This window comes from Pelecanus crispus, chromosome 2 (genome assembly GCF_030463565.1).
Source record: "Pelecanus crispus isolate bPelCri1 chromosome 2, bPelCri1.pri, whole genome shotgun sequence".
Lineage (NCBI taxonomy): Eukaryota > Metazoa > Chordata > Aves > Pelecaniformes > Pelecanidae > Pelecanus > Pelecanus crispus.
This window is the reverse complement of record NC_134644.1, coordinates 110,931,832-110,956,084: the sequence shown is the minus strand read 5'-3', so window position 1 is coordinate 110,956,084 and position 24,253 is coordinate 110,931,832. Positions and strand designations below refer to the sequence as shown.

The 24,253-nt window shown below is 44.9% G+C and overlaps 1 protein-coding gene across 1 annotated transcript; it reads right to left on the bottom strand.

The window, feature by feature from the left end:
- Positions 1 to 17,722: 17,722 nt before the first annotated feature.
- Positions 17,723 to 21,362, bottom strand: CBLN2 (cerebellin 2 precursor). The gene is made up of 3 exons (XM_075705909.1): positions 21,000 to 21,362; positions 18,194 to 18,313; positions 17,723 to 17,920 (listed from the first exon to the last, which is right to left on the bottom strand). Exons 1-3 carry the CDS (start codon positions 21,360 to 21,362, stop codon positions 17,723 to 17,725), a joined length of 681 nt encoding a protein of 226 aa, XP_075562024.1.
- Between the last annotated feature and the right edge of the window lie 2,891 nt (positions 21,363 to 24,253).

Sequence of the window (24,253 nt, the reverse complement as noted above, 5' to 3'; positions counted from 1 at the left end):
ATGGCCTTAAAATAATGCAGCTCCTTTAGGCAAGGGATGTATCATAGATTTTGGTTAAAGTGGTTTTGGCATTTGATTTATAAAACTACACTGACTAGCTTGAGAGTGGTCGAGAGTAAAAACATCCTAAGAGAATAAAATGTTGCCCTTTTGAATATATGAAACCAAACACGAGGAAGGAAAGATCTTAGAGGTTTCATTATTGTTATTTAGGAATGTAACTGAGATAAAAATAGACACAAGTACCCGGAGGGAGGGTAATTTAATGAACTACATCATACTTTCAACACATTGTGTTAATAGGAAGGTAGGAAAGAAGTAAAGTTTAAAAGAGAAGTTAATCCCAAAGAAAGCAGGGCCATATGAAAAAAGAAAAAATATATTTTGAAATCATTCTCATTTCCTTCAAACCTATGCTTAACTAAAAGTTTCTTCTTTTGGTCCCCTTTTGCTGATGCTCTAGTCAGGGTAAAGAAAGGGAATTGTGTTTGAAGATTTTCTACACAACCTATACAATTCTGTACCTATTTAGGAAAAGGGAGACATTTTTTCAGCAGCTTAATTATTCTTATGTCTTTCTCAGTACAGTTCAAGAGCATATTTCTACATTTCTTTCTTTGTTTTCTCAACACAGCATTGCAGAAATTTCTTTACCTCAAGAATGTGTTAGAAGTCTTTAGAAATGGAGGTAGGAAAAACAAAGATGCTATATTTTAGGGAAGCACTACTGTCTCTTAAACTTACATTGTGATGCCTTCCCAAAAGTTCCATTCCCAGATTGCAAAATCTTCCATGGAGTTTTGTGGCCAGGGGATGAATATGCTTGGGAAGATTAAAAGATTTCAAAGCAAGAACAAAAAATAATTGCAAACCTATCTGCTTGACAAATGTGTTCTGACAAAGTATCCTTTGTTTGCCTTGTTGTGGTTTTTTTTTTTTTCTTCTTCTTTTTTTAGTTCATAAGTTCTTCGGGTTGGGACCTTGTCTTCATACATGTCTATAAGGCACCTACAACATATAGTGATACACAAATAGCATATATTGAATCACAATTAATAATGACCATCTCCCTTGAAAATCCATGGCGTTATTGTGCTGCTAAATTGGTGCTGACAAAATCAGCATTAATCTGTGCAGACTCATTCTCTCTGGCTTCAGGAGGCCCTTGAGAATTAGGTAGGATCACTCCGGCCAATGGCTTCTGAGGAAGTGGAGTTGCCATTAGGACAAGATGCTTAAGGGGTGCTGCAGAGAAGCTGTAAATCTACAATGATATTTGTACCTCAAGAGATCTCAGGTCATCCATGAGTTAAGAGGGACATACTCTTGCCAGAAGGCAAATCTTATCCCCTCACTGCACTCACAGTAAAAATTCAAGAGCTTAAAAAGCATCGGGTTTTGCTTCTCACCGAGAATTATTCTGCTGGAGCAGTAGGCAGCTGACCTATGTACCAGCAGATCTGAAATCACTGCTTATACTGAAGAGAACAAGAATTTATTCCAGCCAATGGAAACTATTTTAGCTACATTTTTCATTTTACAAATAGGATTTAGAAGGCTGGTTTTTTTCTTTCAAGAGAATTCTAATATCTCTCAGGTTCAAACTGACATCTCGTCATAAAAAAGTTAGCATATTCTTTGCAAGAGTTCTGTCTTCCATTACTTTGTGGTTTGTACAGTTCTTTGCAGAATGTGAGTATAAAGTGGATAGTAAATTCTCTTGTTCTCATTATTTTAGTACATCTTCCAATATGTTGAAATCAAGCTTTTTACACTGATTTAGCTATGAGATTACATAGTTCAGGAATTGTTTTCAGAGAGATGAATGATGAACCTTGCATGTAGTGAATATAGTTAAAGAATGTAGTCAAAGGTAATGGTACACTTTTCTTCTTCTCTTACTAATTCTGCTATTCTGGAAAGTGATTTTCTATGTCTCCATTTACTAATTATAAGCAGTAGCTACACTTAATCATGTTTTTGTGAAGTTTAGTTTCTGACAGTAAAGTCTCAGCTAAAACAAAATAGATTCTGAGCCAGTATCAGTCAATGCAACTACTCTGCACAGACTTAGTTTCACAAAAATGGCTACTGAGTCTTTGCTGTGGAGTCTGATATAATCTATGGACTTGCAGAATTAGCAGAGTCCACAGTGCCATACATGTGTCATAAGCTGGCTTATTGATTCTGGGGACTGAACTTCTGAGACCTGGGCTCAAGAAAGGTAGTACCCCCAGGAGTCTGGAGCATCTTGGAGGGTCCTAGGTCTTCAAGTCCCTCTGAAACAGAACAGGAGTTTGGAGTCCCTTTGCGAATTTAGGTTCAACATTTTCAGAACATAGATTTCATTTACCCCAAAATATTCTTTTACTAAACCTCAATGTGTTTTAACATATTTTCCTTTCCTTTGGAAATGCTTTAACTCCAAGTAGAACTTTTTGTTGGATTTTGTAATTTTCTGATAAATAGAATTTATAGAAAATAAGCCATTATAAAAGTCAAGACTATTTTACTATTTTTAATTATAAAATATTTTCAGTTTTCTGTCAAAAGAATTCACAAGTTATCTGCCCTTTGCTCATCTAGGAGAAGTGAATTCCACTTTCTTAATGTTGAAAAATAGCAGGTTTTTCGTTTGTGGCGGTTTTTTTTTTTTTTTTTCTGTTATGATGTATAATATTTTGCCCCATTGGATAGGATCAATACAGATCTCCCATAGACACATTACTATTAATGAAAAATACCAAATTCCCCTTCTTTGGGGCTGTGTTTAAAGAGAAGTTGCTGTCTCCATAGGTGCTGTCTCCATAGCCTCTCTGAGGTACCGTGTCAATACGGGTGTCATCAGCATCAAGACAATGGAGAATTCCTAGCTGCTCATAGATTTAGTATTATTACCTTAAGTGTGTGATCTGGAATACATTACTCAGCATTGCTTTCTGTGTGGTTGTGAGATTTTTCTCTCTCCTGCTTTCCCAACAGATAAAAAATAATATGCTGCCACCATGCATTTTAATTGCCACAATAAACCATCCTTTGTTGTCCACACAGGTACAGGACAACTCTAACCCAAGAGAAGCTTTCATTCTCTCTCAAAGCCCTAATGATACGGGAAATTATTGCTGTTTATTTTGTAGTCCTGAGGAGTTTTCCATGTGAGCTACTTAATGTGTGCCATTAGGATGAATAATCTTTAAAGAGATTTGTGTCAAACCGCCTTTTGAGAAATGATCCTGTTTGTAAAAAACAGGGACGCAAATCTCTATTTTAGTTCTTATCAGGAATCAGGACTTCCTAACCTGTAATACATCCTGGTAGAAAAATGTTCTTCATCATAATTTAAGGAATGGATTATGAAGTCACAAGAACCCAGTAATGGAGTCCTTTATGATGTTGTATATAGAGAAGTTCCCCATAACGTAAGGATACCACGGTGATTCTGACAAAGTTTAATGAACATAAAATTAAAACATTTCCACACAGAAGCTGTGTATTCAGACCCTATAACATCTCAGCTAGCAACACCATTTCACAGAGAGCAATTGAAGTGGATTATGTCATATGCAGTGGAGGAACTATTACTTTTGGAGCTTTATGGTTACATGTTTTCCACAGCTTTAGCTTGTTCATGCATATCTCTGGAGGAAACTGACTGCACTTGTAGTATTTGATCTATTTTTCTACACTTTCTGAGCCAGTAGAAATAAATCTCCCCACAGTTTCAGCATTCCAAGGAAACTAGAGCCCCAATTGAAAGATGAGAATGCCCTGAAAAACCTTTTTACACCTAAATACCAACAGGAGGGAATTTGCATATTAGTCAAGCAATAGTTTTAATCCCAGCACTGCCATCTACTGAAGAGATTATTATAATACGTTTTTCTGGAAGATGCACTTTAATACATAGATTAATTATTATCTCAGTAACTGGATTACTGGATAAATGGAGTTCCTAACCTGATAAAACCATAAGCTATGCTATACAGCCTGACAAGATGATCAAATGACCTTAAAATATATATAAATCCAATTATAGGAATGGTGACATTTCAGCAATAGTGAACAGACAAATACCAACTCGCTGTTCCCAGGCCTGCCTTGCTCCAATTGAAGGCAAATAAATCCCAGCTGAACTAAATGAGAATAGAATCAAGTACTGTTTCACATTAGTATGACTGGATATTAATCAATTAATTGCTTAAAAAGGCACCTGAAATTAATAAATCAGTGTTCCAAACTCTGGAGGGATCAATGTAAATTGTAGAGGAGAAATAATCCACTGAAAAAAAAATCACTTTTCCCAAAATAAGATAATCTAAATAATAATTTAAGAGTGAAAAAAGCTTAATCATCTATAGACAACCTTGCCCCTGGGGTATCTGCTAGTTCCTCACAGGATGAATGCATTTTAAGGACCAGATAACTCACTATATACACCTCGTTTCCTTGTTGAATCAACTCTTCCATGAAGCACCTCTTTATGCTGTTGGTGAACAGATAGGGCCACAACCCATTGATTGCAGTTATTTATCAGGTTTACTGCACCAGATGATTTAATAATACCTAACATTTCCAAAGTTTCTTCTTGAGGAAGCAAGCTGCAATTTCTGGTGAAAAAATATGGTAGGCCAAGTGCTGGAGAGAGAGGTGGGGAAGTGGCTTCCTGCTTATTTAGTGGGGGTTGAAACAACCATTATGCAAGCAACAGATGAGATATTTGGCATTTCTCCTTAGCCCAACAGTGTGTGTGTCAGGGCACTGAGGGGGCTGGTGGCTCCCAGGGGCCAGAGCACTCTAAGCCTGGGGGTTCCCCAAAGGGTATCAGAGCAGGGCCTGTCCCACTGCCCCAGCCAGGAGCAGGGCAACCAAGGGGGGCTGCAGGGGCAGCTGCATCCCCAGGCATCAGGCACCTCCCTGGGGGTGGGAACAGGCCAAGGCCAGGCTGGGACATGGGCCTGCAGGTAGGCCCAGTTTGGCAGAGCCCATGGCTGGGCAGGGCAGGGCTGTGGGGAGCTGGAGACCGGCCCTCCTGGGGCATCGCTGGGGCAGGGGCTGATGGCCCTGCTGGGTAGACATGGGGTCCTGGGCCCTGGGCAGGGTTGGGGGAGCCCCAGGGTTGGGCAGGGTGTGGTGGGTTGACCCTGGCTGGATGCCAAGTGCCCACCAAAGCCGCTCCGTCATTCCCCTTCCCAGCTGGACAGGGGAGAGAAAATATAACAAAAAAACTCGTGAGTCGAGATAAGGACAGGGAGATCACTCAGCAATTACCGTCACAGGCAAAACAGACTCGACTTGGGGAAAATCAGTTTAATTTATTGCAAATCAAAACTGAGTAAGATAATGAGAAATAAAACCAAATCTTAAAATACATTCCCCCCCACCCCTTCCTTCTTCCCGGGCTAAAATTCACTCCCAATTTTTCTCTACCTCCTCCCCCTGAGCAGCGCAGGGGGATGGGGAATGGGGGTTGTGGTCAGTTCATCACATGTTCTCTCTGCTGCTCCTTCCTCTGCAGGGGAGCACTCCTCACACTCTTCCCCTGCTCCAGCGTGGGGTCCCTCCCATGGCAGACAGTCCTCCACAAACTTCTTCAATGTAGGTCCTTCCCACAGGCTACAGTTCTTCACGAACTGCTCCAGCGTGGGTCCCTTCCATGGGGTGCAGTCCTTCAGGAGCAGACTGCTCCAGTGTGGGTCCCCCACGGGGTCACAAGTCCTGCCAGCAAACCTGCTCTAGTGTGGGCTTCCCATGGGGTCACAGCCTCCTTTGGGCACATCCACCTGCTCCAGTGTGGGGTCCTCCCCGGGCTGCAGGTGGATATCTGCTCCACCATGGACCTCCATGGGCTGCAGGGGCACAGCTGCCTCACCGTGGTCTGCACCATGGTCTGCAGGGGAATCTCTGCTTTGGTGCCTGGAGCACCTCCTCCCCCTCCTTCTCCACTGACCTTGGTGTCTGCAGGGTCGTTCCTCTCACATATTCTCACTCCAGCTGCAGTTTGTGTCCCTTTGGGTTTTGGGGTTTTTTTTTCCCTTCTTAAATATGTTATCACAGAAGCACTACCACTGTTGCTGATTGGCTCGGCCTTGGCCAGTGGTGGGTCCATCTTGGAGCCAGCTGGCATTGGCATCCATTTCTACTGGACATAGGGGAAGCTTCTGGCAGCTTCTCACAGAAGCCAGCCCTGTAGCCCCCCGCTACCAAAACCTTGCCACGCAGACCCAATATACAGGTACAGGGTAGTGTTAGGATGGGTCCTGGTAAGCGCACGCTTCCTTTGGAAGTGTTTATATTCACTGTGTTTATCTGATCACCAAATTCACAGACTACAACCAAAAAAGACTTTAAAAGAAAAAAAGCTCTGAAATGGTATTTAAAGATATATTCTTTTACATCCCCCTACCTCAAATTGAAAACTGAAATATTCCAACTAAATCTACAGCAGATTTTAAAAAGGTCAGCAAAACTATAAACTCAAAACATGCATCATTTATTTTTCCATTGTTTTTCAATCAGCTTTTGGGAGCAAGAAGGATTGCAGCTATCTGGACTGTTCGCTGCATGTGGCCAAATCTGGACAAACCACAGCACAGAATGACCATCTCTCTGGAAGAGCGATGTTCTTGCAAGGAGTGTGCCGAGCACACCAGAGAGAAACAAGGAGAAAGGGGGACGCTAGCTGGCCCACCGTTTCTTAGGAAGCAATGCATCCTTCACTTCCCACTGGCATTGTTAGGAGGGGATTACTCACACTGGCTATGTTTTCAACAGTTGGGAGGACTGGTGAGTCATTTGCAGAGAATGAGAGGAACTAACATAAATGGAAAGGCTGTTAACAAAAACAAGAGGGTACAAAACCCCTTGAAATAAATAGAAGCAAGAAAAGAAAAGTAAGGAAGTGCTCAGAATTCTATCCAGTTGATGCATTTTTGAGACAAACGCACAAAACTTTAAATCTTTCACCTTTCTTTGTGAATTGATTTTTTTCTTCTAACTTGGAAACCATCGGTAAAAGCTGTGTCCCTTTTGTCATGTTCCTCCACTGTCACATCAGACTGTATTTAACATCTCTATAATGCTTGTCTTACTAGGTATTTTTTGTATTGCATAGTTTCACAGCTTCTTTCACTCTCTTTCCCTATATCTACTTCTTGCTGCAGTCTGACCAGATGCATTGCAGGCCCTGAAACCCCACATATTTGTTGCCTTGTTCACTCTGTTGGGTTTTTTCTCTCTTTCTCTGCATTTTGTTACAACTTTTGCCCCAAGCCTCTCATTCTGTAAAGCCTTCTTTTCCACTGTTTGAAAAAATTCTAGTCTCTGACTCTTATTCCAGTATTTCAAGACCTGTCCAATGTTCTACACCTAATTTCTCTTACCCCATGTCCTATCTATCATTACACTAAATCACTTGCAGTCCTATTAACAGCACCTTCCAGATAGGATCCCTGCTTTCATTTGATTCTGTACTCTTGCCTTCCATGTTTTTCAATTTGTCATTTCATTTCTTCTCTCTTTTGGCATATGCTTATTCCTGTTTCTTCATATTTGCCTGACTTTCAGGTGCTAGAAAGATACATGATGGTAAAAGTATCAGTGAAGAAAGTACATTATTGTTTCTATTGTCAGATTAGCTGGTGCTGAAGCATTGAGATACTGTCTAAATGTCACAGACTATAGTCACAAATGTTCCTTTCCTCTCACCAGGCTTCAAAGAATTAGTATTGGGGATGTCAGCTCAGTAACCTTATCTCTTCACCTATTACCTGTTTCTAAGCAGATTTGGAGTGCATCCTGGACCCAGGATTTTGTAGAAATATTGCAGAGGTTCAGCCAGTCCCTAGATTATAACCCCTTCCTACTCACCCATGTGAGTACCAACGGCCAGGGAAAACCAAAGTGTATCAACAGGAGGTGACCCTGAAGAGCTTGAGGGGTTAGGTGGTGTCTCCTCAATCTTTCAAGTGAAAGGGAAAGGCTCAGGTAGAAGCAAAAGTATACTGTGTGTCAATACCTGCATGTGCGGCTCATATCCCATGCAGGGTTTTCGCATCTATGACCACAGGACCCTCTCTCAGGAATAAGGAATTGTTGTCTCTATCTGACAAAGTGGGGCAAAAGCATTTTTGCAAACAAGCTTGCTAACTTAAGGACAAAGCCTTTAAACAAGACTTTTAAAGGGATGAAGACCAAAGCCCAAATGGAACAATAAGGGTCAAGGAGTCTGGGGGACAACAAAATAAAGAAGGTTCTCACACATTCCCTGAGAAAACAGCACAACTGGGGACCTATCTCAAGTGCCTGAACATGAACTCCTCCAGCATGAAAAAAAAAAGTAGAGGAATTAGAAGTTGTGAGCAGTTGCAGGGTAACAGAAACATGGTGGGATAGCTCACATGACCGGAGCACTGCAATGGGTGGATACAGGTTCTTTAGGAACCACAACTGGGAATGGAGGGAGAGAGATTATGCTTTATGCAGAAGAGCATCTTGAAGGCATGGAGCTTTGCCATGAAATGGTCCACAAGCCAGCTGAGAGTTTATAAGTCAGGATCAAAGGGAGGCTAATGAGGAAGCTGTTGTGATGGGTTTCTTCTACAGACCTCTTGATCAAGAGGTAAAATAAGATGCAGCCTTCTTTAGATGACTGAAAGAAGCCTTGCAGTCAGGAAGAAGATTAAAAATATTGATTGGGCATGGAATTAGGAAAACCCTTCTGCAATTGAAATAGGCAAGGAATGTGAATGGCAAAAATAAAGACTTCTGTAAGCATATTGACAGGAAGACTAGGGAATCTTGTGATGAGGATATGGAAGGGATTGCAGTATTCAAAGCTTTGTTTGCCAAGGTCTTTACTAATGCCTTGCAGCTTTCCAGGTCTCTGTGCCTAGTGACAGAAAAGTCTGGGAGACTGAGGTACTTCTTATGGTAGGGAAAGAATAGTTACGGTTCAATTGAACAAATAAATTTGTTATACAGTAGTTCATGAAACCACATGAGATACACCTGATGTCGATGAGTGAGCTTAGCCAAAGTCACCTTTCAAAAACTGGGTAACCAGGAGAGGTCCCTAGTGACTAGAGAATGGAAAGTGTCACATCATTCTTCAAGGACAGTGAGAAATAGGATCTGGGACATTAGAGGCTGGTCAGCCTCACTTCAGTCTCCTGGAACATTATGGAGAAAATCTGCATGTAGAAGTCATTCATAGGCTCATGAATGACAAGATGAATGGGAACAACCACAATGGCTTTACAAAGGGAAAATCATGCCTGACCAGCCTGATTGTCCTCTCTGGTGGCTGGCTTGGTGGACAGGGGATGCTATTTACCTTAACTTTATCATGACTTTTGATATGGTTTCCCATTGTACCTTTGTAGCCAAGCTAAAGAGATATGGACTGAATGCACAGACTACAAGGTGGACAGAAAACTGGTTGGATCAGGAGGCTCAAAGGGTACTGAGTAGCAGTTTGAAATCCATTTGCCAGATGGTTACTAGAGGCTTTCCTCACAGGTGAGTACTAGGGCTGCTACCATTTAATATCTTCATGAGGTACCTACCTGGATGACAGGGCAAAATGCACCCTCAGCAAGTCTGTGGATGAAACCAAATTTAGAGGAAGAAGTTGATATGCTAAACAACAGGACTGTTGTTCAGTGGGACTTTGACAGACTGGGCTGTCTGGCAGAAACTCATGAAGTTCAATAAAGCAGGAAGTCCTAAACCTGGGATGAAATATCCATATGCAGCAGTAGTGTCTGGGGCTGAGTGGGTAGAAATAAGCTTTGCAGAAAATAAATTGAGATCCTGGGGTAACAAGTTGAACATCAGTGAGCAGTGCAGCCTTGCAGCAATAAAGGTTTATTGCACAGTTGGATGTATTAGCAAGAATGAAGCAATCAGATCAAGATCCTCTATATTTGGCACTTGTGATCACATCTGGAGTATCTTGCCCCGTTTTGGTTTCCCAGTACAGGAAAGGCAGTGACACTGGGGAGTAAATCCAGTAGAGGAACATCAAGATGGTAAGTTGCCCAAGAGCCTATGGAGTTTTTTTTTTTTTAATAAATCATTAAGTCTATGGTTTTGGGCAGTTATATACCGCTGGGAACTTATTTTCCAGTCCAGATTCATTTACTGTGTATACTGTTTATAAGAAAGCATACACTGATTTGTGATCTTTGGTCCAGCACCAGAATACTCTTGAGATACTGAGTCTGTACTTCTCCATGCCAATTAAATGTTGCCTGAAGTTGTCTTTCACTGCTTATGGCTGCCTTGGGCATGAATAGAGTACAGCAGTACAGCCTATATCCAACAGATATCCTGAGCCTGGCTCTTTCTAAGCATGATGCAGACACTGTAAGCCTTATTTACAGTAAATCTGACAATCAGTAGTGTGGTAAGAAAGCCTGCCACTTATGGGATTAACATGCTAAAGTACACTTGCAAATCAATTTTCAATCATTTAGTTCAGACATAACCTATGAAGCTCTGGAAAACATTAGTGCACAGGTAAAAAGCATGTGATGGGCAAATGCCTTAGAGAGGATCTGAACATGGAGGCAAATAAGCAAGTCTCTTTTTACTCCCAGTAAAAATTAGATCATGCTATATAGTGCGTGTGTGTTCCATTTTTGTTTTCAGGAGGTAAGCTACTTCTTGACTGAGGGGAAGAGAAAAATACCAAAATGTTTATCCCATTTTTTTATAACGTGTCCAGTGGTCTGAAATGTATGAGCTGCACTGTGATTTCTAACTTTCATAGCTTTGTAAAGATAATTTTGTAAAGTTTGCTCAGGAATAGCTTAGATATTTGTTACATAGTGCATCATTCCATGCTTGAGTGAAATACACTGTGCAATATATCTGTATTGAACCACTGTCCTTATAAACTGTTTGGTACAATCACTAATCACATGTGTATGTTTAATCCCCCTAGATTGCATACACATTTTCATGTAATTTTGTTAACTGCATCAAAGTTAAAACTCTGGGAAAGTGTTTTATCTACAAATGTTTTTCACTTATAGCCATGGTTCACACATGTACCTGCGTACATGTACCCATATGCTTTTGAAGTTGGTACGTGTGCAAAGAATAGTTAGCGACCTTTCTGTCTGTTAGGAGGGTTTCTTCCCTTCCGCTCTTTTTCCTGCACTGTTCTCTCTTTCTGACAAGGTGTTCATGTTAAAGGATCATTCAGGTACTTGAAAATGTGGTTTCTCACTTTTGTCCAATGCCCAAACACCTATATGAGAGGGTCTGTATTTTCTAGACAGGCTGTAAAAGGGGAGATACCTAATATCCCTGTTCATAGGGATATTTTAACTGGATTTAAGAAAACAGAGAGATGCCAAGCCACGTGGTTATGCAACTCATGCTCTCTGAGAGAACAGACTGAATGGGATCAAAACATTTACCAGAAATCACTGATTCATATACAGATCAATTTCCTACTTTTATTTATTTATTTATTTAGATTTCTATTTTTTCTTCACTAGACTGGGTTCTCCTATCTGAGAGTTCTGGCTGCAGAACTGAGGGATAAGATAACTTGTGAGCAGCCAACTAAAGCTGTCATCATTTTGCATGAACAAGGTTTCACACAGTTATGAATGAGAAGCTGAATGGAAAAGCATTATTTTAAAAAACACTCTTAAAAAATTCAACAATAGGAGCCTTTGAATTATGAATGAAAGTGAAAGAGAGGGCAGGAGAAGAGAAATGAAAGTGTCTCAGAGAGGCAAGTGCAGTGGGAATCACCTTTTCTCTACTGGACAGTTTTAGCACAATCTATGTAGCATAAGAAAACAATAGAAACCATTGCAAGAAGAAAAATGGATGCTTTCCTGACCCAGGTGAAGTAATTAGGGAAGACCAATTTTGCTAGACCGTCAAGATTAAGGGACAGTTGTATCTAGAGAGGTTATAAAGTCTAATGAGAATACATAGCTCTCCAGAAAAGCTATGACAGAGAAGCAGCCAGCTGTTAGACAGTTTAGCTATATGCATTTAAACTCCATCCCAAAATACTCCCAGTCATACTGTTACGAACAGGGCTGAGAAAATTCTGCTGTTGGTAACAATAAACAATATAAGAAAACTTGAAAGATTTTTTAAAAATAATTTCTTACATATTTTCTCTGGCACAAAAGCCAGTAGGAGCAAGAGATGTTCTGTGCTAGGTTATTCCTCCTAGTGAACAAATACAAAGTTGGAAAACCCTTTATCCTTTATCCGCTGAAGTCACTGTATTCTTAGTTCTGATACACGACAATATAATGCGTCTCTATACAGAAAACAGTTACACAACCAAAATTAAGTCAGCATATAAGGATTATTGTTGCTAAACAACTAAGTATAGGGAAATAATATGTATCGCAGGTTTCCCATCTGGTGTCAATAGGACAAACTGAACTTCCAGTCTGTGATCTCTCTCTCTCTGATGTTTTGAAGCAATTCCCACACAGCACTACAGGGTCACTCATCACAAAAGCTTTCAACAGAACTCGAGGCAATTAAAGTCTTTTATTAATAACTCTATGCTTCACTTCACCTAATATTACCTACACTGTGGCAGCTCTCAGCACTGAAATGTACACTGCCATTTGCTATTACTCTGTGTACTTTTGGATGTAAGCAAAGATAAACAGTTTTAGGTTTAGAATGGCAATAAAATAACAACTAATTTGTTGGGGTAATGATTCAGAGAAAGAAAGCCCAAATTATATAAATGAAAAAGTCAGCTGTCTGTCCACCCATTCCTAGCTAAAAATGTGTGGTTTACAAGCATGTGTATGTATATATATATGTGCATGCACTTGTGTGTATATTCATGCACAGAGAAATAAAAGCATTTCAAAGAAGTAGTTTCAATTAATTGAAATATCAGGTGTAATGAGAATGTTACAGTATAACTACTAATTGCTAATTGATGAACTTAGGTTTCTGATGAGTCATTATATCATCAATATTCTGAACAAGAGCCTTTTAGTACAGCTGATCTCACAAAATAATTTAAATTATTTTTTAGATACCCATAGTAAAAATAACACTTTGTTATTACAGTGGAAGTCATCTCAGTTAGTAACATTAGTTTAAAAGCTTAACTTGAATATTTCCTGAGTTTTGGAACATTTGTCAATACAACCTGAATTTCTGTTGATGAGGATTTTTTTTTTTTTTAAATGCAGAGTTGATAATAGTACTTATTATTTGCTTCTCCATATCTTGCTAGGCCATTATTTACTTTATCTGTCGTATGTGATCTGCACAGGCCCAGCAAGTTAGGCACTTTTATTTTGCTAATGAATAGCAGAGGGTATTCACAAAATACTTTAATGTATATTACCTAGGAAGGAATGCGATATGTTAGATATACTTAGTATGTGAAGTGTATTTTCATTATTACACTCAAATAGTATAAAACACAATTAGTGGTCTTTGAATTTTATTGATAATGGCTAATAAGAAAAAAGATCATGGTTATGTTGGATAAGACCGCAAACATTACTGTTTTGAGAATAGATTTAAAACATGCGTTCAAATTATATTTGTAGGATTTTGAGTACATTACCAGAATTATGATTAGTGTTGAAATACATTTAAATTGAAAAATTATTATTGTGTTAACTAAGGGTTTGCACTGGTTATTGTCACTGATTTTTAAAGTAAACATAATAGTATATCATGACCAAAATCCAAACCCTACAATTCAGGCCAAATACTATTGATGTTTTTCAAAAGCTCCTCTACAGAGGAATGGACTTTACTGAAGTAAGTAAAACAGGCAGGATCAGCCTCTTCATTGAACTGACAATATATTTATTTTACTATGGAGCACTCGAATTTTGCTGGTACTTGATTATATAAGCAGCTGATCAAAAGGTTTGCCTATCATCTGCCCAGCCATCTTGTCTGTGTCTAACTATAGTCACAATGGATATCAATACTTCTCAAGAGTTTATAACCTGTTAATGTGATCTAGTTAACAGGTGGCCAGGAATCATAAAGTTCTGTTTTGAGCATTCTGACAGATGAAGACAAGTCAAATAAAAGAATCTGTTCCATTAAGAAAATGGGTATTTTACAATGAATCATTATTATTTACCACCATGATTAAAAATGGGCATGACTCATCTCATCAAACATGATCCTGTAACAATTGTTCAAGACAGTGTGTGGTTCCAAATCTAGAAACTAGCATCACCTCAAAGATATTCCTTGGCCTTTCAACAATAAGTAAAAAGAGGTGAATCAATTGTTTTTCTTTAGTTATACATAACTGTTTAATGGACTTTGGCTGACAAGTCATTACCCATGAAAATTATGAAGTATATTAATGACACTGATTTCTGAGTGCTTGTTAACACTAGAAAGTTATCCTGGATTGATGCAGACTATTAATTATAACAGCTATTTTTAAACAATGCTACCTGTGACCCTGCCTATTCCAGAAATGAATGTCACATTACAAGGACATGAAACCACTTTCAGCTATTTCTGAATAACTCCACCAGTAAACAAGCCCTTTTAGCCTATCTTCTACTTTGACAGATTGTCTGAGATACAAATTTGGTCAATAAAAACAAAATGTTCTTTTTAAAAGTTAAAAAAGTCACAGCCAACAAACACAATGTAACTTCTCTGTCTCTCTCCCCTCCCACCCAAAATAAACAGACCCAGCTTGCAAGATGCTGACCAGTAATGAGAGACACTGCACATCCATCACACCCACTGCCTCAGGGGGAGGTAAGAGCACATAGGTTTTTTGCAAGACCATGTTCAAACTATGGATATAAAACTCAAAAACCTAGAGGAAGGCAACAAAGTATATTAATGTGCTGGGAGGCTGCTTTAAGTGGTCTCACATAATATTTCTTGTTCCGTTCCACAGTGCTGCTGTTGTACATTTTCCCAGTCTAACATAAAATACATCATAATATCCACACCTTATATGTATATCAACATGTCTACTGTTTCAAATGACAAGCAGATTGCACCTTCTCAAGCTCAGATACAAAATTAAGTAAAAGGGGAAAGGGAATAAATATTGCAAAGAACATTAAAAAAATGCACCGATTGTAATTAGTGTACAATAAGAATTTACTGCCCATTTTCCATTTAATTTAACTGTTTATATAACAGTCCTAACTCTATAGCTTAGCATGAAGGACACATGAGCAGAAGAGGGAGAGAGGCAGTATATTAGAGACCTCCTTTAAATTCAGAAGATTGGTTATCATATACACATATTTAGCTTTATAAAATAAGCATGGTAAAAATTACTGAACTTGAATACATGAAGTGGGATATTCAGACTTAAGAAACCTCCAAGAAAAACCCTCTCACTGGCCTCGTTCAGCTTAGGAGAGAGCCAGAACTAAGATGTCACTGTCTTATTCAAGCCAGATGAACTGAGATAAATGGGATAACTGAAAGTGATTATGGTAGGCAGAATTTTAACATAAGACTGAGGAAACATGATAGAAACCGAAAACTTAGGACCTTGAACCCACCTCGGTGTCTATTTTCTTGAGAGACATGATGACTTTTTAAACACAAAAACTTACTTAAAAGTAGTTTTACAATATCTACCATTAAGACTACTGTTTTCATAACTATTTTTGTATTTTAATAGACAAAGGTTGCTGCTGACTCAGGTTTTATTTCATGTATTTAAACGTAGCCCTGTGGTATTTTGCAACTAGAAACACTGTAGTCATGCCAATGCACAAGAGAGAACTAGAAAATGCGATCCATTAAAAAACAAACCTGAAACCCGTTCATTCAGTAACTGGCAAAGTGAAATGCCAAAACAAACAAACAGCATAAATGGTGAAAAAACACAAAAATATTAAATATTAAATTGGCTTATGTTTTAGTCATCTGAGGTATCATAAGCAACACAGATAAGGTTTTTTTAAGAATATATTACTTTAATTGACTTTGTCCCTTTAATGATAAATTTACAATGAAAATAACATGTCCACCAGAATTTTGAAATACAACATAGCTACCACCAATTTGCTGCAAATGCCTTTGCATTATAATTTTTTGTGGCAGAGGAGTAAATTTGACAAAAATAAATTCTTATACACATCCACCCTTGTGGGATTAATAGAAAGATGAAATATTTCAAATTAAATGAACAAATATTAAAAAATCATATAAAATAATATAAACATTCATCCTGGATCTCCTCAAGCAAGGTTTTCCTCAGCACACTGTCTAATACACCAACCTTCTTAAAAAAAAGTGAAGAAACAACATCTGTTTATTGAGAATGAGGCAAAAGGATGCAACTGATGTTGGCTTGATATTTTACCTCTTGTCGATTGGGGTTATAACTTTTCCTAGCATCCAATATTGATGTCAGTCCACCCCCAGAACTCTGAGGCCATTCGTATTGGGAAGTGCACACACGGCTAATAAATGCACAGCACCCGTGCAACTTCTGGTGCATTTGCTGATCCTCTGAGGCCCCTCTCCCAAAGGCTGTCAAAGATGCTAGTGGCAACTCCTCCAATACTTGCCACAGACAGGTCAAGTGGAGATGGTTTTATTTATTTTGGAATAGGAAGAGTTTGCTCTGCCATCTCTCCGTGCTCCCACAATGTGTACTCAAGCATTAGTGGACAAATACTTCAAATAAATATCAGATAAAAGCACCCAAAATACGCCCAGTAATGCAAAGAAAGGATATATTTTAGGGTATGGTTAGAGAAGATATTCAAAGCCTCCATTGTTGCTTCTAGAAATGTCAGGACAATTCAGAAATGTCAGTTCCTTTACCGGTTTCCAGATTGTAATTGAAGGATCATGTAGCTCTTTCGCTCTTTCTCTCTCTCTCTCTCTCTCTCTCTAAATAGGTCTATAAAGATCAGCTGGAAAGTGCAGACAGAATTGTTCACTGGTTAGCTTTACTTAGAGCTACAGGGTATATATGTGCTTTGTTTTGTCTTATTGATCAATCTAGCTTACATTTTTAGCACACACAAACAAAAATCAGGAAAAAGAAAAAGTTGATGAAAAACACGAACAACACAAAACAAATAAGGTTCCAATCGTGCAAATTTTGCTTCACTGGATAAAGCACTTCTTGACACAGTAATGTCCAGAATCCCCCTCCCCCAGAAAAATACAGGACTGAGACTGAAGCCATTCTTTTTTTTTCTTTTTTTTCTTTTTTTTTTTTCTTTTTTTTTTTTCTTTTTTCCTTAAGGCTATACAACACAAAGAAATAAAGCATGGAAAGAACACCTCATTGGGCTGAACACTTCATTCTTCTGGCTCTAGAGTGAGCCTTTGACAAAGCAATTGTGTGGTCCAAGTTATTTGTCTCATCGGGGCAACAACAAGAGAAAGAAAAAGAGGAAAAAAATGAAAGAGAGGAAAAAAATAAAAAAATAATAAGAAAGTCAATGATCCCAACAATAAAATCCGAAATTGACTTTACAATCACAGGTACAAATTGCTCAGGTCGATAATTTCATTTCTCCTAAAGATCACTGTCGTCTAAAACTAATTAGAGGCGCCGGCTCCCGAGGAATTGTCAATATTCAAAGCAAATGTTGGAGTTTAGAAGGTTATCATTCTTCTACCGTGACAGTCTGACGGGGTGACTGGAAATATTGTCATGTGCTGCCCAAGTTCAGGGTGTTAACGATTGAATCCTTCTTCCAGCTCATGGATCTGTCTCCTATCTGGCCTTCTTTTATAGTGGAAAGACTAAGAAGCCGGAAAAGGTTGAATATTTCCACCCTCCCATGAGGTTACCCCTTTCCAGTTTGAGATGCACTTTGTCTTCTCTTTCCATGTGGAGCAAGACTCCATTGCTGGCTGCTTCTCTGGTAACGTCCTGATCCCCTGCAAAAGCTGAAATCACTGGGTAGCCGTTTTGCATTAAACTTACCTAAAAAGTGCAAAGAGAGAGAATCTGAGTTTTCTCAATACTCTCAATGATTTTTTTGCCCTGTGCACATCACTAAACTTCTGTGCAGGTTAGAAATGAGGCTGAATTAAGCTAAGGCAATACGTGATTTTTGTCATGCATACAGACCCCTTTAACTAAAATAACCTACAGTATTGTTCTTCACTTGCTGGTTTTGTAAATGCACCTTAGTGTCTAGAAATGAGCATTTGAAAAAAAAAGGAAAAACAGCATCTTCTTTAGATCACAACCCACCTGGATGGTTTGTCTGTTATAGACCTTGACCACGTGGAAACTGAAACTATATATCCCTTTTCTTGGTGCTACAAATATACTGGAAGCAAGATCAAAATGGTTGCCAATATTAACTAATACCTGGAAAGTAAACAAACAACACAAAAAAAACAAAAAAAGGAGAGAGAGAAAGAGAGAAAGAGAGAAATCAGGCCCCACCTTAGAAGAGCGCCAGTGAAAATCTGACATGAACTCCATGACCGATATAAAGCCTAGTCGAAATGGCATTTGCAGCACAATTAAAAGTGCACTGCAGGGGAAAGGAGCCAAGTTACAGAGGCATTTAAAAAGCATCACAGTTCATAAAACGATTTAGTTATGCAAAAATGATCTCCAAAGCCTGTTAGATGAAGTGCAAATGTCCACACTGCACTGTCAATAAAGCAAAGGTGACAGAAGCGGTGAGGGGAGGATAGGGAAAGAAAGGAGGGAGGGGAAAGAAGCAAGGAAAAAAATCCCTGAAACTCATCAACACGTAATGTAAATGTATGGTTTTTAGCTAGCACTACTGAAATCTGACCTGTCCTCGAGTTTAATAGGGTATAGAACTAAAATTGTACTTCAGAGAGGGGCAAAGGAGGAGAGAGGATGCTCAGCAACAGCAACATCTGCCAGCTCATGCCTCTGTCCCTCTGGAGGGCTGTGCCGCCCGGCCGGCACCCTCCTCAGGCAGCTGGGGTGGGCCTGTTCCTCCTCCCAGACAACAATCGTAATTTGTCATATATTTCAATGTCTTTTGCAACAAAGAAAAAAGAGAAAGAGTTGAGCCCTCCGGCAGATATGCAAAGCCTCACTCAGAAGCGGCGGCTGCATTCTGCCCCTGCAGATGCTGGCGGTGCGGGGCCCGCCGATTTGATGGGGATGTGGCCCCGGCTCATCTGCTCACTCCCTTTCCAGGCTCCAGCGACGAGCAGCCTGATTTGGCTCAAAAAGCACGGGTAACGAGAGGAGGAAAACCCGCGGGCCCGTGGCGATCCTGTGCGGTGAGCGGGTGAGCCCGAGCCGGCTGCTTTGCCATGCCCGACCCCAGGGCACCACGGCCACACTCCGTTTTGCAGGCTACAACCTCTGTTTCAGTGAAGAAAAATAGAAAGTGGGAGGAAACAAAACAAAAAATACCCCCCCCCCCAAAAATCCCGAATAGCCAAACTCTACTGTTTCCAAGAAAGGAAAAAAATGCATCCTTTATTGTGGGAGCACCGAGGGAGGAACACCTTCAGACACCTGAGAACTGAGCATTGAGGGGTGAAGCATCTAAAATACGCTCCACGAGCTCTTTTTGTTTTTTTTTTTTTATTCTAGTGATCTGACTTTATGAGATCTGTACACAAGGAATAGCTGTGCAAACTCATCGGGAAGGACAGGTAGACAGACGAACGACAGGCGGACAGACAGATGGAAAAAAAAAAACCCGAGAAAACAGTTTGCGTGTGCTAATTTTGGCTGACTCTGCAATACTACTTCAGGAGTCAGAGATGGTAGAAAAAAAAGTAAATTTCATCGCAAAAATCAAGCGGAAAGATTGGGCTCCGGGAGGCAGGCAGTGCGGCGGGGAAGGGACAGGAGGACGAGGCCGGGCCGTCCGCTGCTCCGCGCGGCGTATGCCGTGAGGGATAACACCGCTCCGTTATAACCCGTCGGGGACATCGTTCGCCTCGTTTGATAACGCGGGAAACACCCTCTTGTTCCACAGCCCTCCCTCCCCCTGAGAGATGCTGTAACATTGCCAAATACGCTCGGAACAGGCAGATCCGGCGGCTTCCCGTCGGTAAATCTCCATCCTCCCTTTGCCCTGAAAATCGGCATTTCCGACGGAGCACCGAAGGGGGGATGCGCACCCTTCCCTCCGGGTCGTCCCTGACTGCCCGGGGCAATCCTCGGCTACAAGGTGCCCCCGCAAGCATCCGAGGCACAAACTCAGAGGTTAAAGGCCTCTGCGTACCAGTGATGGGAGCGGAAAAGAAGGCGGCGTCCCCCCTTCCCACCCCACCACCCCCCACCGCCCCAGGAAAGCCCCGCAGCCACCTAAAAGAACTTCCCAAACTCCTTCTGGGGAGCTGAGCTGTAAAACTGCTATTGAGAGGGTGGGTCAGGATTAAAAGATGGAAGGGGAGCAAGAACGAAAATAAGCCTGTAGTCACGGGGGGGGGGGGGGGGGGGGGGGGGGCTAGGGGCGGGGGTGCCCGCGCAGGGAGGCGAGGGGCTGGCCGGCGTGGGGCTGGAGGGCAGCGAAGGCAAAGGGCTGGAGGGCAGCGAAGGTAAAGGGCTGGAGGGCAGCGAAGAAGGCAAAGGGCAGCGAAGGCAAAGGGCAGCGAAGGCAAAGGGTTGGAGGGCAGCGAAGAAGGCAAAGGGCAGCGAAGGCAAAGGGCAGCGAAGGCAAAGGGCTGGAGGGCAGCGAAGAAGGCAAAGGGCAGCGAAGGCAAAGGGCAGCGAAGGCAAAGGGCTGGAGGGCAGCGAAGGCAAAGGGCTGGAGGGCAGCGAAGAAGGCAAAGGGCAGCGAAGGCAAAGGGCAGCGAAGGCAAAGGGCTGGAGGGCAGCGAAGGCAAAGGGCTGGAGGGCAGCGAAGAAGGCAAAGGGCAGCGAAGGCAAAGGGCAGCGAAGGCAAAGGGCAGCGAAGGCAAAGGACTGGAGGGCAGCGAAGAAGGCAAAGGGCTGGAAGGGCAGCAAAGAAGGCAAAGGGCAGCGAAGAAGGCAAAGGGCAGCGAAGGCAGCGAAGAAGGCAAAGGGCTGGAGGGCAGCGAAGAAGGCAAAGCAGGCGGCGGCTGACCTGGTCGAAGTAGATGGTCATGGTGCGGTTGCTCATCTCGGAGGGCTCGTGGTTGGTGCTGCGGGTGGCCGAGAAGGCCACCTTGGCGCTGCCCGAGCGCACCGAGATCCCCAGGGAGGAGGTGATGGCGCCGTCGGCCGAAGGGCTGGAGTCGCACACCACCAGGCACTTCCCCTCCAGGACGATGGGCTCCGTGTCGTTCTGCGCCCGCACCGGGCACCCGGCGGGCAGCAGCAGCAGCAGCAGCGGCAGCGCCGCCGCCAGGCAGCAGCAGCAGCCGCCCGCCGGCTCCGGCAGCGCCCCCCGCCGCCGCCGCCCCATGCCCAGCGCCGGGCCGCCGCCGCTCCGGCTCGCCGCCGCCATGCGGGCGCCCCGCGCCGCCGCCGCCGCGGGCGGGCGGCCGCGGGGAGGCGGAGGGGGCTGCGCGCCTGCTGCCGCCGCGGCGCCCTGCGGCCAGCGCTCTGCGGGACGGCGGCTGGGCAGCGGCGGCTGGGGCCGCGCCTTCCTCCCCTTCTCCGCCGCCTCCTCCGCCGCCGCCTCCTCCTCCTCCGCGCGGGGCGAAGGAGCCTGCTCAGAGGGCGGGCGGCGCGCAGCAGCCTGGCAAGGGCAAAGGCGGCGGTGAGGCAGAGAAGCGGCCAGGCGGGAGCCGGGCACCAGCGCCGCCCGGCAGCACCCCTCGGCGCGGGCTCCCCCCTCCCCGCCCCGGGCGCTCCACCGGCACAACACGTCTGGGGGAGACCCCGCTGCCCGGCGTCTCCCCGCCTCTGCCTTTCCTCCCGTCCCCGAGCAGCGGAGGGTCGCGCAGCCCCAGCCGTGCTTGGAGGCAGGAGGGGGGGCAGCGCGGCAGATTTCGTCCCTGAACCCACGGTGGAGCTCCCCGTGGGCGCCTCGGACAGTCCCTTTGCACCCCCACAGCCGACGGGGGCTCCAAAACCCGGCTAGTTCCCACTGCCCCACTGTTCAGATCTGCGAGCCGGGTTTGGGTCGCTCTCCTAGCGCCCCAGCCACTCCGGAAGGAGATTTTATTATTATGGTTGTTTTAAATGCCCCTTCTCCCCCTCGCTGGAGCTGCCCCGCTATCCCTAGGGTTCGCGGAGGGCCGGGGCGCCCCGGAACCCGCGTCCCCGCCGCGGCGCTGCCCCGCCCGGGGACTCCTGCGCTCGGGCACCGGCTTGTACTTCCCAATGCTTTGTCCCCCAGGCCAGGCTACCCCCGCTGCCGCCCATCCCGGCGGCTCCCTAAACTCTCGGGAAGGAAGTGGCCGGCTCCCACATCCCCCTGCTCCCACCCCGGCATGCACACACATCGCAGGAGGCAAAACCTCACCCGGCGTCTCCCTTGGAAGTTGCATCTCAGTTTTCCTCGCTCACCAGAACGCACTGAGGTCTCGCTGCCGGGAAATCCCCCCTACACTTCCCCCGAGGCATCTCTCCCGCTGCCCTAACCCCGCATCTTGTTATTGCTATCATTTAAAATCGTATTTTGCAAAAGGAACAGCCGGCGGGGAGGAGAACGGCCTTTTTACCTGGGAGGTCCATGACGGGAGAGGAGGGCTGGCTAGGTAGCTCGTCCGTGAACTTGTATTGCTCAGAGAAAATGAGCCGAGATTGCGCTGGCAGAAAGAAAAGGAAACAGGAGTCGCCTCTTTCTCTCCCGCCCATTGCCAATATCGCCCCCCCCCCCCCCCGCCCCAGCCGCTACCACCACCACCCCACTTCCTCCCTCCTCCCCTCTTCGCGCACACACACGCACTCACACACACTCGCACCCGGCAGGGATTCAGGTGTCGGGAGCAGAACGTGGCCCCGGCACCCCCCGCACCCCAACCCCTGTCCCAGCCAGGCACCCCGCGCCCCGGCCCCGCACCCCGGCACACCGCAGGCAGCCGCGACGGGGCGCGGGGCTCCCGCTGGGACGGCCACTCCGGGGCTCCTCTCCGCAGGGCGTCACCGGCGGCAGGGAAAAGCCGTACCCCTTCGCCCACCCCCCCTTATTTCTACTTAAAGCCGTCGGGCTGAGTCGCCCCTGCACAGACGTGCCACCGACACGTTAGCGCTTACGGGCCACTGCGGCGGCGGAACCGCACAGCATCACTAACTGGGAGCTATTTGGAATTCATAGACTTTAATAATGTTGATAACAAAAAAAAATAATAACCATTAAAAAGGACACGCTGTTTGGGGCACTTCAGTCAGTAAGGCTGCGCACCGCACCCCGGGAGGTCGCGTTCCCGTGCCCGCAACTCCCGCACCCCGGCGCCCAGCGCTCGGCGGCTGCTCCTCCTTCAGTGAACCGTTTCTTCTCCGGACCAGGACCCGCTCCCCCGCCCGCTCCCGGAGCAGGACCCGCTCCCCCGCCCGCTCCCGCACCGGCCCCCGCTCCCCGCCCGCTCCCGGACCAGGACCCGCTCCCCGCCCGCTCCCGGAGCAGGACCCGCTCCCCGCCCGCTCCCGCACCGGCTCCCGGAGCAGGACCCGCTCCCCCGCCCGCTCCCGCACCGGCCCCCGCTCCCCGCCCGCTCCCGGAGCAGGACCCGCTCCCCGCCCGCTCCCGCACCGGCTCCCGGAGCAGGACCCGCTCCCCGGCCCGCTCCCGCACCGGCCCCCGCTCCCCGCCCGCTCCCGGACCAGGACCCGCTCCCGCACCGGCCCCCGCTCCCCGCCCGCTCCCGGAGCAGGACCCGCTCCCCGCCCGCTCCCGAAGCAGGACCCGCTCCCCGGCCCGCTCCCGCACCGGCCCCCGCTCCCCGGCGCGCGCCCGGCCCCGCCCACGCCTCCGTGCCAAGAGCAGGCGCGGGGCGCCACCTGGCGGCGGCTCGGGGCGGTGCACCCTCGGGGCGGGGCGGGGCGGGCTGGACCGAGGGACCTCCGGGGGCTGGCAGGGAGGGAGGGTCGCACCCCGGCAAGGACGGGAGGGAAGATCCCAAAGGGAAGAGCGTTAGGCCGAGGAATTGAGTGGCCGCCCGCTCTCGCTGCCTGCAGGGACCGGGCGCGCTGCGCTCGCGGGTCCCTCCTGCCTTACGGAGCGGTAATGATGATGTATGTCACAGTCAAGGTTATCATCAGATATTACCGGCTGCAAACGTTTTGTGTGTCTCAGCTCGTCTGGCTGCTGCTGAGAGGTTAGCAATGCGAGGGAGGGTAAGGCAAAGCTCTGGCAGTGAAGTTTTGTGAAAAAGCGTCGCATTTCCATGCATTTCTCTGCGTTGCAAATTGGTTTTCTGGTTGAATATGGCATTTTCCTAGAGATCCTCA

Excerpts from the sequence above, each read along its gene's own strand:
- CBLN2 (XM_075705909.1), bottom strand. The coding sequence starts at position 21,362 with ATGGCGGCGGCGAGCCGGAGCGGCGGCGGCCCGGCGCTGGGCATGGGG. Across the intron at positions 18,314-20,999 it reads TGACCATCTACTTCGACCAG|GTATTAGTTAATATTGGCAA; the intron begins GTCAGCCGCCGC and ends TTTACTTTCCAG. Across the intron at positions 17,921-18,193 it reads ATAACAGACAAACCATCCAG|GTAAGTTTAATGCAAAACGG; the intron begins GTGGGTTGTGAT and ends TGCACTTTTTAG.